The 17,490-nt window shown below is 32.1% G+C and overlaps 2 protein-coding genes across 3 annotated transcripts; both read right to left on the reverse strand.

The window, feature by feature from the left end:
- Positions 1–5,084: 5,084 nt before the first annotated feature.
- LOC101220061 (putative leucine-rich repeat receptor-like serine/threonine-protein kinase At2g24130) lies at positions 5,085–8,678 on the reverse strand. The gene is made up of 2 exons (XM_004146672.3): positions 5,985–8,678; positions 5,085–5,895 (listed from the first exon to the last, which is right to left on the reverse strand). The coding sequence occupies exons 1-2, from the start codon at positions 8,563–8,565 to the stop codon at positions 5,498–5,500; spliced, it is 2,979 nt and encodes a 992-aa protein (XP_004146720.1). The 5' UTR covers positions 8,566–8,678; the 3' UTR covers positions 5,085–5,497.
- A 4,525-nt stretch (positions 8,679–13,203) lies between these two features.
- LOC101219825 (pentatricopeptide repeat-containing protein At4g30825, chloroplastic) lies at positions 13,204–17,375 on the reverse strand. 2 transcript variants are annotated; one of them, XM_011657343.2, is made up of 2 exons: positions 14,353–17,375; positions 13,204–13,680 (listed from the first exon to the last, which is right to left on the reverse strand). In XM_011657343.2, the coding sequence occupies exon 1, from the start codon at positions 17,145–17,147 to the stop codon at positions 14,463–14,465; it is 2,685 nt and encodes an 894-aa protein (XP_011655645.1). In that variant the 5' UTR covers positions 17,148–17,375; the 3' UTR covers positions 13,204–13,680; positions 14,353–14,462. The 2 variants fall into 2 exon arrangements, with proteins under 2 accessions (XP_011655645.1, XP_004146719.1); XM_004146671.3 differs by having other exon boundaries at positions 13,204–13,685.
- Between the last annotated feature and the right edge of the window lie 115 nt (positions 17,376–17,490).

Raw genomic sequence — 17,490 nt, forward strand, 5'->3', positions numbered from 1 at the left:
ATGTGTAGAAAGAAAAGGGGAGGTTCACAATGGAGGTGTAGATAGTATTGAAGCATTAGTCTCTCCATTTGTTAGATATGCAAAAAGTGAGAACACAGGAGGTACAAGAAATATATGACACAATCTGAACGCTTTTAATTGTCAGTTTGAAAAAGATTACTCTTTTAGCTTTTCCAAAAAAGTGAGAAATTGAATGTTATACGTACAGAAAGTGGATGTATAAAAGCACTCCTAATGTTTCAACACAAGTACATATTTATACAAGAATTCTTGACAATGGATCATGCCAAATTGTCATAAATTACACAGGAACAAACTTCCAAATTCGCTAAAAAGTCTGATATGACTGGTGTTTGATGCACAACGTAGTCGATAATTTTCTATCCTATTTAGTATATTTTTAGAATTGTTAAAGAAATAGTTGTAAATTTAGCTATTAAATTCAAAATAGTTAACTATATAGCATTGACAAATATAGCAAAATTTGTCCAATTCTATAAAGGGATTAAAAGATTTCTATAACAAAAGGTCTTTATGTCTATAACAAAACCAAGGTAGTATAAAGACCTTTTGTTATTTGTGGAATATATGTCTCGTTTTCGAGTTCGAATCCAACAACAACACTAAGATTTTCTGATAGTTTCACAGCTGGGATTTTGATTTTGGTTCTGTTTTAGAAAACAAACAAAGCTTAAAAAGAGATATTAGAACCTAACAAGTATCATCACCAAACATATCCAATTGAAAAGCCAATTTATTTGCTTAAAAAATGGCTTTTTGGTGTTCTTTCAAGCAAGGAAGAGAAATCAGCTTATGAACATATCTTCAACCAATATGATCTTCCCTACACAAAACCCAAAAATATCTATTAAAGAAATAGAGTTGTGTTTGGCAAAAGAAGCACATGAGGTTATTGCCTACATAATTTAATGTTCAAAACTGCACTTATATATCTCTTTTAACCTACCATTCAGATGGAATTAGCAATAATCTTGACTCTAGATTATGTTCTAAGTGGAGGATGACAAAAGTTCATTGTATCATCTTCTAATACAATGATTATCTCCACTTTTAAACTTTACACACTTAAATTAATCACTTCCACTTTATGAGAAACTCTCTATACCATGTAGTTTGGTTCAGTTAGGTCCATATCAGGTGATTTTTTTTTTTATTTGTTGTAAGTGAAAAAATCTCAAACTTCAAATACAGATAAGATCGTTAGTCAGCTCTTCCTTTCCTTGAGCTTCATTGCTCTAGAAATACTTTTGTTTTTGTTTGTTGTAAGTAAAAAAATCTCAAACTTCAAATACAGATAAGATCGTTAGTCAACTCTTCCTTTCCTTGAGCTTCATTGCTCTAGAAATACTTTTTTAAGCATTTAGAAAGCCATTTGAAACAAATTCTACTCTAAATCACTTAAAACCGTAGTAATAGAAGAAAAATTTGAAAACTGAAATTGAATCAGTTTCTCTCTTTTTGAATTCTTATGTGTTAATATTTAACGTTATAGATCGAACAAAATATAATTATCAAGTTAAGTGTGATTGAGAAGACTTGAAAATGATGTCAACTTCTAACATATATCTGCACTTAAGAAACTTTATTTTGTAACATTATTTCAAGTACGAGTAGCATTGTCATTGGTTAATTTCTCGTTTCGTATACTAGATTTAGAGTCATCGTTGCAATGTTATCCAGCTAACAAACGCTTGTGTTTGGTCAGATTCCACTTGAACAAAAATCTCTTCTAAAAAGTATCCTAGGGAAATATATTCAAACCACAATCCCTCTGTCACTGAAATTATGAAGTCTACTACTTGGAGGAACCATCTTTTTCAACAAAAGTACATAAGATACATCTCCTCATAACAGTATTCAACAGAAATCTATTCATTTGGTTAACTTTTTGATGTCTTTGTTTTGATGTAAGAAGGTTAGTTAACCGATATATATTTAACTAATTGACTCGTTGGAATATCGTGAATATGTTATTTGTCGTTTTAAATCTCCAATAGTATCGTTATCTTCTTGTACATGTGGATGTAGCTAATATATTGTTAGTGAATCATGTAAATCTCTACATGTATCTTTATTGTTTTTAGAGTTTTTTCGCTTAGATTGTTATAACAATCTTTATGTTTCAATTAGACTTTCTAACAATCTTCCCTGAAAGAAGTACATAGTATAACTTTGAGGTGAGATCAAACAACAACGTAACAAACTATTACATCATACCTTGTAACATAGCCAAAAAGTCTATGATACTTCTTTGACATGATCATGCAGATAGATTCAACTATTATATGCTAATTGACTAACTAGAAAAGGGGTGTTTTGGTTTTGTTTTTGTTTTGTTTTTTAGCATAAGATCTTTGTGGAGATAATGCTAAAAGGTTCTTATTATTATAAGGAACTTTGAAACAAAAGACCATTAGTTAAGAAATAGAAGACGATGACTAGTGGACAAATAGATATATCCCATTGGAGCCTTTAAAAGTATGTGCAAATGATATCAAAGCACAATGCTCATCCCACTAATTAATTACAATAAGAAAAAAGCTCACCATTGTTGATTTGAGGTAGGTAGAACTGTCATTTTCTTCCATGATAGTAACCTTATGAAATGGTGTCTTCGTCGATGACGTAATAATATAACTGATGACTTGAATTATCATAACTTAGTTTAAACTTTAAAGTTGAGAGTTTTCTTGTTGTGATTATTCGATTTGACATTGACCTCAATTTACTGGATTCATTGTTCATGTAGATAAATCAAAAATGATTTAATTAGTTTATTATATGTTAGTATCAACTAAATGTTTTATCGTAAAACATGACGATACGACATTGTCTACTTTAAACTTATGTTTACATGATTCTCTTTCTCTATCTTGATTATTACACTATTAGTAAACAATAGAGAGACTGTCTATATTTTTATAACAAATATCCATTTTACTTTGAATTGATGTTGAACTATGTTTTTTTAGTAACTTTAGGTATACAGTTAATTCGAGCCTAGTTTAACGAAATTGAGAGTGTTTGGCTTAAGCAATTGGAGTTAGGAGAGTAGAGTTGTGAATTGCACTATTTGTTTGGCCTTACTAGTGCTCATTGTTATTAAAACTAAAAACAAAATATTAGTTTTGTGTCTTATTCACTTCACTATGGACTTTATCTACAACCAAAAAACTCTTCAAATTCACAACTTCACTCTTTACTCTAAAGCTCTTCGATTCTCGTATTAACCATATGTATTTATTTATGACTTATTTACAATTTAGATCATAAGATTTAAAGAAGTTCAATATACAAACTTTTTGATTTGGTGACGTTTTGAATTATGAAAACATTCTCTCTAATAATGTTGTTCTTCAATTTCATGGACGTAGCTAACACACTGTTAGTGAATCACGTATATATGTGTTTTAATCCCTGTACATTATATATATATATATATATATATATATGATTAATTGTTGATCTGGTAGCACTCTTTTAACAACAAAAGGGGAGAATTCAGAAAAAAAAAAAAAAAAAAAGGCTAATATTGAACCATGAGTATAAGGAATGAGGATGGGTAAAAGGAGGCCCAAAGAGAGAATGGTTAAAAGTTAAAAAAAAAAGTGAATGAAAATCATGTCTATCTCATAAGCCTTGAAGTTGTTGAACTAACGAAGTAGAATTATATCCAATTACGTATTGTAAGCCCATAAAAAATAAAACTCAAATTTTACTCTCCAACTTTATGGTTTAGGGTAATTTCCACTATGCTTCATCTATGGACACGTGGTTGCATTGTTGTGATTTTGCATTTGTATTCTCTTTTTAGTATTTTCATTAAATTGGTAACTTCAAATTCATCCACACTTTTAACATTTCTTCTCATGGACATAGGATCAAACTAATTCTCCAAACAACTTTCTCTAACATTGATTCAATCATAATTAATTAGTTAAGACCAATATATATATATATATATAAATATAGTAAAATTTCATAATCTATCGATATTGATATTTAATTTTTTTTATTTGATGAAATCTTATATAATTATCCTATATTATTTTAAATATATTGTGATTAGAGGTTATAAAAATAAGTTAGGTTGAAAAGTGTTTGAGTAAGCGTGGACGAATTAAGCTTAGTAATTAAGATTAGGGATATTAATTGGTGAGCGGTTAAACTAAAATAATAATAATTAGAAAGAAGAAGGGGTGGTTGGAAAATCAAAGATGTCTACCAAAATTCTCAACTCTCTACACAAATATCTAATGGCCTCCATTTTTGAGTTTTTATCCATTTTTAGTGTTCATATTCATATTCATATATATAACCATAATTCAAACCCATCATTTGATCATTATGATGTAATATTTTTCCATTTTCTCATTATGTAGATTGCGCAATTATGACTTTTTTTTTCTATATTATGTCTTTAAAAAAAAATTGTAATACAATTCAGTAACTATTTTGAGGATTTTGTCAAACAATATAATGGATTGAGAAATTGTTTTAAATGGGAAAAACTTTAAAAATATTTTTAAATATAGAGAAGAAAATTAAATATGTTCAATGAGTTTTATGGAAGTTTTTGGTTTTATGTTTTTATATTTGTAAAAAATTGTTCATTTCGCTAACAATCAATTTATTAATTATGGAGAATAAATTTACATTTTTTAAAAGGAGCTTATCAGATAGACATTTTTTAAAATAATAAAATAAATTAAAATATTTATAAGTTATAATAAAATTTAAGATTCTATCGACTATCACTGTAGTATATAATAGTGATAGAATTTGTTATAGATTGTAAGTATTCGATAAAATTTGTTACTTTTGAAAATTCTCGTTTTTAAAAAGGAAATTTTTTATTCAATGTGTCATTTTTATTATATTGGATCAAAAATTTTAAATATGTTAAAATAATAGAATTCAACTATTTAAAATTTTACAAAGATATAATGAGGGAAATGAAAGGTGGTGATTCAATTAATTTAGTGATCTATTAAACAGGAGATTGAAAATTTAGTTAGATATAAAATTAGATGTTTAGTTACCTTTAACAATAAAATTGAAAATTTAATAACAGATAACACTTAAAGTTGGATAAAAAAAAAAAAAATGTATGCACATGGTTGTACATGGACATAAATCCCCTATAAAGAAATGCATTAAATAAGAATTACAAACTCTAGACTAAAAGATATCCCCATGTACATGTTAAGTATAGCATAAATTTACCATACAAACAAACAAATCCAATAATTTTCCCCCCGCTTTTAAAAGAACAAAAATGAAAACTACGCAAAGTTGAAGTTGATGACACCATATTACAAAACAATGGATCAACAACCTCCATTTCCGAAGAGATTAATCCAGGAAGTTCGAATATTTTGCTGACAGTTTTGCACGGATGAATGTAAGGAAGCGAAACGACTATCGTTGTATAATTTTTCTCATTTGTCATGTCGAGTGTCAGTTACCACCACGGTCATCGTCTAGTATAGAGAGATGACAAAGAATGTGAGAGATATTCCTGCAAACGAGTCATTTCTTGAGCCACATCTACCATGGAGGGTCTCAGTGCTGGACTGAACTGAGTACACATCAACCCCATTTCTATAACCTCCACAATCACTTCACGCCATAGGCGTTTGCAAGGCCTTGGCCCGCCTCGCCTTGCTGCCGCCGCCGTGCAGTATCTGTCCATAGCATCATCGACGATGGGGTCCAATTGGTGTGGGTATTGGCTTTTGACCCATTCATGTAGCCCTGCTCCTTGCTCGAAAAAATGATCCGTTGGACGTTTCCCTGTTATGAGTTCTAATAGAAGCACCCCGAAACTGAACACGTCTCCTTCTGTTGACGCCTGTTTTCCAAGTCCGTACTCTGCGTTCATATTAGGAGAAGGAAATATTAGGTCCGTTTGGATTGAGCCAAAAAGAGCAACTTACGTATCATATAGTCAGTAAACTTACCAGGAGCTATGTAACCAACAGATCCACAAAGCAAGCCATGAGTTGAACTAATTGAAGTTGAATCATCTTGACCACCACCACCACCATTATTATTATTATTATTATGATTATCTTCTCCACCACCACCACTCACTAATCTAGCAATTCCAAAATCAGTAACCAAAGCAGTCATATCCTCATCAAGAAGAATATTACTTGGTTTAAGATCACAATGCACCACTCTAACATGTGAATGATGATGCAAATATGCCACTCCTTCAGCCACATCTCTGCAAATACTCACTAATTGAACCAAATCAATTTGGCTTGGATAAAGATGACTTTCCAAGCTCCCATTACCCATCAATGGAAGAACAAGAGCTTTAAAATCTGGCCTACTACAAGTTGTTATGATTTTGATCAAATTCCTATGCCTTGTTCTTTTCAATACTTGACATTCTCTTTTAAAACTCCTTGAGATTTCCCCTGCTGTTCTCATTGGATTCAATACTTTCACAGCAATTTTTGTGTTGTCTGATAGAATTCCTTTGTACACATCTCCAAATCTCCCTGACCCAATTAAGTTTGAGGAGCTGAATCCATTGGTGGCTTCCACTAATTGCCCATATGAGATTCTTGGGTACTTCATTTCTTCTTCTTCTTCTTCATTTGCTTCTTCTAAATCCCTTCTGTTACAAACTGCAAATCTTTTTCTCATTTTTGACCTTAGTGCTGCTAATGAAATCCCAATCATACAGAACACGAAAGCTGCCGATGAAGACATGAGAATTGATAGAATATGATGTTTGTGTTTCTCTTTGCATTTTGGCAAGCCTTTAATTGATGATGATGATGATCCACATAAACCTTTGTTTCCTAAGAAAGATGAGATTGTTAGCCATGAAAACACACCGTTGTCTGGGATTTTCCCTGAGAAATTGTTGAAAGAGAGGTTTAGTTTCTTGAGAGTTGGAGAATTTTCAAGGCTTTCTGGTATGTTTCCTGTTAAATGATTTAAAGAAACATCAAGTGATTGAAGATATGGAAGTTGCCCAATTGAAATTGGTAAAGACCCATCAAATGAATTATCAGATAAGTTGAGATTTTCTAAAGCAATACAGTTTCCAAGTTGAGATGGAATTGAGCCTGAGAGATTGTTGGAAGATAAATCAATTGCAAGAACCATATCCATTTTGCTTAGCTCTAATGGCAATGGCCCATGTAAATGATTCCTCGAAAGATTCAAATACAACTTCAAGCTTCTCAATCCAGCAACTTCACTAGGAAGAACACCAGAAATTTGGTTGTTAGAGAGATCCAAAATCTCCAAGTTTATGCATTTTCCTAAGCTTGATGGGATTGTACCTGAGAGATTATTGGAATAAAGAAGCAATTTTCTCAACTGGGTAAGGTTAGCTAAAGCCTCAGGGATTAAACCAGAAAGCTTGTTTCTTGACAAATCAAGAAGACCCAAATGAGGAATTTCACCAAGAGAAGATGGGATTTCACCAGAAAGTGAGTTGTTCGAAAGATAAAACCTTTCTAGATTTCTCAATCTTGAAAGTTCAGAAGGTATACTTCCATTCAAAAGATTACTTGACAAATTCAAAAGAGTAAGATTTCTAAGATTTGAAATGGAAGGAGGAATTGAACCATAGATAAGATTATCATCTAAATGAAGCTGAGAAAGATTAACATGAAGATCACCAATGATGGAAGGAATTTCTCCACTAAGTTGGTTTCCAGCTAACTCAAGTTCTTGAAGATTTGAAGAATTCACTAAAGAAGCAAAGAAGGGTTGAAGATTTGAATTACCATCATGACTAATGAACTCATTGTCAGATAAGTAAAGGTACTGCAACAATGGCATTTTAAGAACAATATCAGAAGGCAATTCTCCATTAAGCTTATTAGAACCCAAATCCAACCATTTCAAATTGGTTGAATTCGAAAGCGCTAAAGGAATTTTCCCGACTAATTTGTTTGACCAAAGTAAAAGACACATCAAATTTTTCAAAGGGCATTCATTTTTTAAAGGGATTTCACCACCCAATGAATTGTTTGATAAATCTATATACTTCAACGACAAATTAGAGCCATTGCAAAACAGAGGAATTTCCCCTTGGAGTTTGTTGCTACCAAGATCAAGAAACTTCAATTTCTGAAGAAACCCAATCTCTTTTGGGATATTTCCATTGAGATGATTCCATGATAAACTCAATTGCTGGAGATTAACTAGAAATCCTAACTCCATTGGAATTGAACCTTCAAATGAGTTTCTTGAGAGATCAAGAATGGTTAAAGCAGAGAGATTTGAAAGTGATGGAGAGATTGTTCCCTTGAGGGATTTCTCACTAAGATCAAGCTTTTCAACTTGTTGGGTTGAGTTATTGCATTTGATTCCAGCCCAATTACAGAAATGAATTGCCGAAGATGATTCCCAATCTTTGAGAAAGTTGTGTGGATCAGAAACAATACCATTTCTGAAAGAAAGTAATGCTGCTTTTTCAGAAGCTGCATTAATGGAGGATTGTTCTTCAGCAGAAGCTTTGTTTAGGAAAAAAACTGTTAAAAATAAGGGAAAGAATTTGAAGAACTCCATGATGAGTTGGAATAGGGAAAAGAGAGAGAGGAAGAGAGAGAGGAAGAGAAGGAGATGATGATGATGATGATGAAACGGGGGAGGATGAACAGGGGATTTAAGAAGGGTAGGGGAAAGGAATGTAAAATGGCTAATAAAATAGTAGAGATTATATTTGACTCTATGATGACTTTTTTGTAACGAGTTGAATTTTCTTTTCAGTTTTAGTTCAAATGACATGCGTATTATTAATAAATATAAAGGGGTTTGTGTTGTAATAGCATATTTGACTTAATTAATATGAGATTTATCATGTGATTAAACACTTTTTTTCCTCAAAGGATATAAATTCAAAACTAATAAATAGGATTTAGATAAGATTGTATATAGTTCAATTCACTATATATGACCGGTAAAAAAAATGATTAGAGTTTTACAACCTAAAGTTCAATGCATAAACTAACATTAAATACACAAAAGCTACAAAACACATGAAATGGAAGTCAACAAAACTATAAAGAAGCACAAACTCACACAAAAGGAAAGGAGACCACAAGTAGCATTATAGGACATCAAAGTACTACACTTCTAGGCTACGCTATGAGGCAATATGTGGAAGTATAACCTCCAAACCAAAGAAAATTAGGATGTACGTACTCTTGGCCACTAGCTATGAAAAAGAGTCTACAACAACAAAAACAGTTCAATTACACGATCGTCCTTTCAGTCTCTATCACCACATAATATATCTGCAAAGAGAGCTCGATAATTTATATGAGATTTACATAAGAAATATTATATCTATAAATACTCTATTGAGATTTACATACGAAATGTTCATATTTGTTACTTACTCTTGCGTACAACAAAGTTGTAAAATGAAAGTAGTAGTTGATAAATTGTGAGAAAATAAACACAATTTTCAAAAACTAAAAACCAAACACATATCCAAACAACCTAAATAAAATCTATTTGATTAAATTGTAAGTTTACTCTCTTGATGTAAACGCTTGTATTTAGGCATGTGCATAAGTGGATGAGAGTCGGCTTTCAAACCAAATCATCACTGAACCAAAGGAGTGTAGTAAGTTTCATAAATGTTCAAAATGACCCCGACCACAACTGAGTGTACATCGATCGACTATCGATCAGTTGGGCAGTTAGTTGGTTTGGATCAATTTAAACTTAAAAATTTTTCAAGTTGACACTGATCAAACATCTTCTTATTTTCGACTTTTCTCGACTTGGTTTTTTTTGATCATGATGCTTACCCTATTTTCATGTAAGGATGTGTAATAGATAAATTAGAAAACTAAAATGATAATGTAGGTGTGAAGGGTAAGAAGTTGAGTTAAGGGTAAATGAAATTGGAAATATAATACATAAAAGTAAAAACAATTTAACATGAAGAAATCCAAGATTAATAATGAAATAAAAGAAGTGAATGTAAAAAAAAAGTTACAGATAGTTAAAATAAAAAATAAAAGTATTTTGCTAAAAATATAAAAAGAAAAAGAAAAAGGTAAGAGTGCGTAACAACAGGAGGAGTTGGAGGGAGGGAGGGAGGGAGGGAGGAAGGAGGAGGAAAGGGAAGAAGAGGAAAGGGAAGAAGAGGAAGGGAAGGAGGAGATTTCGTTAGGCGCCTCTGATCTTTGACTTTTTTAGATCAACCAACTGGCGATGACCACGTGTACAAATAACACGCCGCGTAGGATAGGGTTTAGGTTATTAATAAAATGTGGTGGCAAACACGTCACCACAAGGAAAACAAGCCTAACTCTCTCTCTCTTTTCAAAAAAATTAATTAAAAGCACACGTATTATAATTAAATCAAATTATATAGAAATGTGGGATTGGGATGAGATTAGTGGATTATTTGCTGTTAATAAATTATAATTTGGCTTTAATTTGATGGGGAGAATTGGGTTTGATTTTGTTTGGATTTTGGAATGTTTGTCGGCTGCTGATCTCAACTCCCTAATCATCATTCATTTTCTTTAATCTCTTTTTACTGTTCACATTATTATCACTTTTTTTCTTTTTTTCTTTTTACTAAGTTTTGCTTATGAGAGTTTATGAACTAAAGTAATTTACCTTTGGATGTTTTCTTCTTCTTTTTTTTTTTTTTTCACTTTTGGAATACTATTATTACTTTTTAACTAACTTAACTACCTTACTATTCCTTTTTTTCAACTCAAATTCTTAATCGTTATAATTAGTTCCTTTCATGCATTTTTATTATGATTATTATTATTATTATTATTCTTACGAAAAATTTATGAGTTTTTTTTTTTTTTAAAAAAAAAAATAGCTATTCACCTAATGTTTGTCTCGTCCAACCTAAGAGATCACTTCAATATATTGTTACCTCATAATATTTGAAATTGTATGTTATTTCTTCTTTAACTGCTTAACCTAGAAATATAGCAATGGGACACAAACAAAGAGAAGTGATTATTTTAATGCTCAATGACTTCAAAATCTTATAATTCAAATGAAACAGATTGTGTTAAGGTTTAAATTAAAATTGCATCTTTTTTAGATCACACTACAAATTTTAACCTTAGCCATAAATGTATATAATTAAACAGGGAGTATATTAGTATATTAGTGTAATTTAAATTCGAATTTCGTAATAATGTTTTTTTAGTGATTTTGTTATATGAATTTTAAATATTTTGTCAATTTTTTCTATTTTTTAAAAATTAATTTTATCTATAGATAAAAATACTATTTTGATTTTCTCCTACCTTGATGTTGGATCAATTTTAGTTCTTATATATTTAATTGTCTATCTTACTACCTTCAACAAATTTAGTTTTTCAAAATTTTACAAAAATGGATAAATGATAATACTATTTTTTTTTCTATAAAAAATTATATCATGTGAGTCTATTTTCAAAAGTTATTAAAAGAACACTAATAAACAATGGGCTTTTTTTTTTAATAATAAACTAATAATATGGACTAAATTTAAAACTATTCAAAGTATGTAGAGACCTTAAATGGAAACACAATGTTAACCTTATCTATGTCTTAATGCTTTGAATTAAATAAGACCTAATAATAAGATTGATTGCTTAATTTAAATTGTTTAGTGAGGAACAGAGGTAATGGGTCAGATAAATAGCAACTAATAAAAAGAATAGAAATTTAAGAAGACAATAAAGTAAAAACTCAATGAAAGCCATCACTGTATAAACTAATAAAAAGAAAGAAGGCCAATAAATATTAATATTATTAACCATGTGGGAAAGAGATGCAATGAAACCAAATTTATGTCCAACAATAATAATAATCAGTCTTTATTGTCATCCCAAATTGATCATTGACATTTAAACTTAGAAATGGAAAAGAAAAAAATTAATGGTCTAAAAGGGAGAGTTATAGTAAGTTTTTAAATATAAGGGTTCATACTGGGTTGATCAAATGTAGATTACCTTTTTTGGCTTTCCAAGTGAATTTTATTGGAATCACTTTTCAACAAAATTGAGATATAATTATAATTAAAGAAAACAGTGTGTGTGTGTGTATTGTGTGTTTTCTAGCTCTTTCAAAGCTTCACAAATATATATATATATATATAATGTCAACTCAATTTTGCAAGTTGATGTGTGTGCTCATTTGGATAAATATTAAAATTTGGATAGATATTAAAGTCAATACTTGTTCCCTATACCTCTAGTTCTCATCATCATGTGAAAAGTTCTAAGACTATAACCTTGGTCAATTTTGTGGTGTCTAAGGACTTTTGGGAGCTTTTTTTTTCTTTTTTTGTTTCTTCCTTTTATAGAATAAAAGAAGTGGGGATTCTAACGTAGTAAATGCACAAAATTTATATACACGGATAAATAAATTTAACTTTTCTTATTTTTGAGGTCGAGGATTTCATAATTGAAAGTGTGAAAAATAATGTAAGTTGTATTGTTGTGAAAGAAAGGAAATATTTGGTGACTCATAATGGAATGAGTTTGTAATGTAATCCAATACAAATTCATGTTTGAATTGAACGTTTTTGGCTTGATTTATAGTACAAAACTCGTTTCATTCTAAAAGTTTTCAATTTTTTTTTCATATTTTCACTCTTTGAAATCTAACTTTTGTTCCATTTTAAATTACTCACACTTTGTTATGATTCCTATTAATCTTGATTAGATTTTGAATGAAAAGCTAAATGAATGAAAATATTGAAATAAAATTATAGCAAGGGAGAAAATGAGTAGAATTACAATTTAAACCAACAAATTGTGAAAGAGATGCAAGGGAAGCAGAGGAATGACAATCATTATTTTAAAAGGTGTACATTTAAGTGGACCAATAAATTTCAACAATATTTTTAGGAAACTAAATTTCAACAAGTTTGATCTGGTTGAATTTTTGGTACGTATTACTGTATTAGAGTTTAAAATAAAACAAAAGAGTTGAATTTTAGAATTTAAACAGCCGCCTAAAACGTCGGCGTTTTGTTAAATCTATCACGTACGATGTACCATTCTTTTTTTCTTTCTTTTCAAATCATTATATATATGTAAAAGCTTATAAACAAATGTGAACAGCGGAGAGAACGGGTTTGAAGGCAATTTTGTCTGGCAAATCACAAACCTGCTAAAGCAATGAGAAACAAAGATCGGGAAAATATTGAATGTCTTAATTCAATCATAGTTCAAATATAATGCAAGCTTAACTTTTGTCAATTAAGTTCATAGATAATAGCTAAACAATTACTTATTGTAACTTTGGTAGTGAATGTTAAAGGAGAAGTCAGTTCTGTGAATGACTAGTAAATTACCAAAGTCTTGTTTGGTAACCATTTTGTTCTTTGGTAACCAAATGAGACCTAAACTTCACTTCCAAAAAGGTTGAGGAAAATATGGCATACAATTTTATTCTTTTTTTTCTTTTTGATGTATTGATAAAAAAAGAATTACAATAATCGAGACAGATGCAAAGAATATAAAAATATTGTTTCTCTGTTGTCATTTTAAAGCATGAATGCTCACAATCCCTGCTCCAGCTGATGATGGTTTATGACTATTCATCTTTTTTATCGTACAAACATCTTACTTTGCAACAAGCAGCAGCATTGTAAGGAAACCATGGATTTTCTCAGTAACAAAACAGTCTCTGATGTTTCCTCTACGCTACAGACAACAGAAGAAGAAAAAACAAGGCCATTATTAGCGCAACAACAACAATACTCTGTTCTCAATGTTGCTGTGTTTTTCTATTCTTTCTTCTCAAATCCTATGCACTGGACCAAACGTATTGATCCAGCAGACGTTCCAGCTACAGCTAGCTGAATGTTAATATTTTTATGATTGTTACGAACTGTATGCAGTTTGCATTGACATATACCCTATTCATTATAGCCTCTACCCTAGCAAAGTGTGTTAAAAAATGTCACTCATATTCTAAGAGGAACATACACTTTAGTTTGCCTTACATGTACATGTTAGAGACTTGGACACTTCAACGCTTGTGGGACATACATTGGACACTTCTTAGAGCAACAAATATCTTAGACATGCATAGAACACTTGTTTTAGTAAACTAAAAATAACATATACATGACTAAAATAATAAATTTTGCATGAAACACATCAAATTAACTTTTTAAGCATACAAATCCATCAACTAGTTTGCTTTGAATTTTTCTTCTAGTATGAAAATGATGTACAATTTTAAACGTATATTTTTAATAAGGGTGTGTGACCTAGATTTACAGTATGAGGCAGAAATAAAATATATATATATATATAAACATTTGATAAGATGAGCATGGCATGGATGGGAACAACGAAAGCTTACCAATATACATTGTGAGCAAGAGTCGGGGCATAGTGAACATTGGCTGTATCTGGGGGCTGGTAGACTTGAGGACACAAACAACTGTTTCATTGTTTTGGCATTTATGAACTTCAATATTTCATCTGCTTCATCCACAATGACCACTTGACTGCCTCTAAAAATTGATCGTTTCTTTGCAGTGCTCTAATCATGTTAATATAAGTTATCCTATCTGGTTCTATCCTCTTTTCTCTCATTTCTTTCACCAACTGAGCAGCTTCTTCAACCATCCCTGCTATTCCATATGCCTTGATCAATGTGTTGTAGCTGTACAGATCGGGTTCAAGTCCACATGCTTTCAATTCTGTCAGAACTTCCGCAACTTCATCTATCCATCCTTGTTCTCCATAGATGTTGATCATGATGTTGTACGTATAATGGTCACATTCAGAACTTGTCTCCTGCATTCGCTGCAAGACACTTCTGAAATTCTCCATTTGGCATTCTTTGCCATAAGCATCCAACATACAATTGTAGGCTTCAAGGGAAACTGAAAACCCGTTAAATTTCATTTTCTGAACCGTAGATGACATGTTTTTGAAGTCCTTATTCTTCCCATAGACAGATATCATAGTATTATAAGAGATTGCATCAACCAAACCTCTTTTCTGAGCAAGCCCAAAGAGATTTCTAGCCTTAGTGAAAAGCTTGGATTTCCCATAAACGTCAAGCATGACATTCAAGGTCACTGTATTTGGGGCAAAACCACATTGAAGCATTTCATCAAAAAGCCTAGAAAGCTCATCAACAGGCAGAGCACGGGAACAGCAATTTATGACACAATTATACATTTCCTGATCCCAAGACACTCCACTCTTCAATATCCTATAGTACAGATCTGCTAGCTTATGCACCATGCCACATCGTTGGTAAATACGAAGCATGTCCCGTAACAGATATATGTCCGGAACAATGTCCTGCTGCTCAGCCATCAAGTCAAGAACTGAGCATGCATCTTCCAATGATCCAGCTTTAACATACATTCTCACAACAACATTATAAGCAATCAAATCCAAAGGAATGCCTGATGATCTCAGGCTTAGATAAAGCTTCTCCCCGTCAGAGAACCTACCCATGATGCTGTAGATATCAATCATTGTGCATGTGATATGCAAGTTCGGTTTGTTTTCACGTTTAGGCAGTTGTGTGTATATCTTAATTGCATTCTCGAGATGGCCCAACTCTTTACATGAACAAATTAGCAAATGATACAAATTCTCCTCAAAATGATGATCTTTCCACTCCTTTTCCCTCAACACTTTTAAAGCGTCATCCACTAAACAGTGCTTCACATAAGCCATTACCAGAATTGAGCAAGATGTCTGGCTGCTCAGAACTTTCCGATAGAACGACCCTGTCAAGAGGACAGGCACACTTTTCATTCTTCTAGCCTTTTCATATGCTTGCAAAACATTTCCAACAATGGAAGAAGGCCGGCATCCAATCTTTAGCATATCATTTAGAGTTTTAAGTGTACCTGCTTCATCCTCATGTTTGGCTTGTAGATTTATGAGGGTGAACAAGTTAGAGGAATTCGGCATATATCCTCTCCGTTTGAGCTCCTTATAATACCATTCTGCCATTTTATAATTACCAGCTCGACCCCAACCTTCAATCATGGAGCGGTAAGTCGTTTCATCAGGTTCTACTCCAGAGTTCTTGATGCCCAAGAACAGGCGTTGAGCAGTATCCATATTTGATGCCTTCCCATACCCAGTAATCAAGGTATTATATGCAATGATATTGGATGAAAACCCAGCTTCTTCCATTGAGGCAAATACAAGTTCAGCTTCCTCCATTTTGCCTTGCTGACAATAAGCATTAAGCATTACTACCCAGTTCTCTAGATTAGGAATCACTTTATCTTCTTGCATTAATTGAATCACCTCTTCTGCTTTATCGTATAAATTCATACGTATGTATATAGTAATCATAGATGCATATGCTGTTTCACAAACAATACCAAAGTTTCTCATCTGATTAAAGGCAAACTCCGATTCCTTAATATCACACTTCTTCTGATAGAGACCCATAAGCATTCCAAATGTTGCGACATTGGGCTGCACTTGGCATTCCAACATCATTCGAAACCATTTCGTACCCTGCTCCACAAACCTCGATTTATAACAAGCATAGATAAGAGTGTTAAAAACCTGAAAATCCAATTGAGAACCCAACTCAGCTCTAACTTCCTCAATTAGCTTCTCGGCAGCATCCCAATCTTCTTGCCTACCCAACACTCGAAGAACCAAATTATAAGCACTCACATTGTGTTTTAATTTCCCATTACTTCTCATCCACTCAAAGAAACCCAGTGTTTTGGAATCGTTACACTTCTCTAGCCTTTTCAAAATAGCATTGCAATCCTCTAAGCTCAAATCAGAGGATATAGTTGAGTAATTGACATCCAATTCACCACCATTAAAAAGAATATTGTCATTACAATTCCTACTGAAACTAAAATGCGAACCTGCTGCTCTCTTTGAAGGCTTCTTAGAGGTAAAATACTTTTTCCTGGCGACAATTTCATCAAATCTGGATTGGGAAACGTCGGACGCGTCCTGTTCTACCTGAGAAACTTTAGAGGGCTTGTGAACCCTAGCCAGAGAGTAAATTATGGAGGACTTATTGAGATGAAGATGAGCATTGATGGAGAAAAGAGAGCAATAATCAGAGAGCAGAGGTGAATTGAGAGGAAAATCGAACTTATTGGAATCAAAAGAATGTAAAGAGAAGGAAAGTTTGAGGGAAGCCATGGGTGAACATTGAGGTGAGAAGAAATGAGAGAAATGCAAAACCAAGGAAAGAGGAATGAGGGTGTATGAGAAGGGTATTTACCATAGATTTTTGAGGTGGAGAAGATAACGGAGATTGAAGCAGTGGAGGAAAGTAAAGGATCAAAGAATTGTGTGATCAGATATCAGAAGAGTAGAGGTAGGCGTAAGTGATTGAACAACAACAACCCCCACCAATCCAATCCAATCCAATCAAAAATAATTTAGTTAAGGTTACCAACTCAACTCTACGCCTAACTTTCACCAAAGTCTAATCAAAATTGGAAATGGTAAAAGATATATATACCAAAGTACCAATTTTAAA

Source organism: Cucumis sativus, chromosome 1, assembly GCF_000004075.3.
Source record: "Cucumis sativus cultivar 9930 chromosome 1, Cucumber_9930_V3, whole genome shotgun sequence".
NCBI lineage: Eukaryota > Viridiplantae > Streptophyta > Magnoliopsida > Cucurbitales > Cucurbitaceae > Cucumis > Cucumis sativus.

What these genes read in the sequence shown, in the direction of transcription:
- LOC101219825 (XM_011657343.2), bottom strand. Translation starts at nt 17,147, where the DNA reads ATGGCTTCCCTCAAACTTTCCTTCTCTTTACATTCTTTTGATTCCAAT.
- LOC101220061 (XM_004146672.3), bottom strand. Translation starts at nt 8,565, where the DNA reads ATGGAGTTCTTCAAATTCTTTCCCTTATTTTTAACAGTTTTTTTCCTA. An exon ending in TGTTGGTTACATAGCTCCTG is followed by an intron (nt 5,896 to 5,984) that starts GTAAGTTTACTG and finishes ATATGAACGCAG; the next exon opens with AGTACGGACTTGGAAAACAG.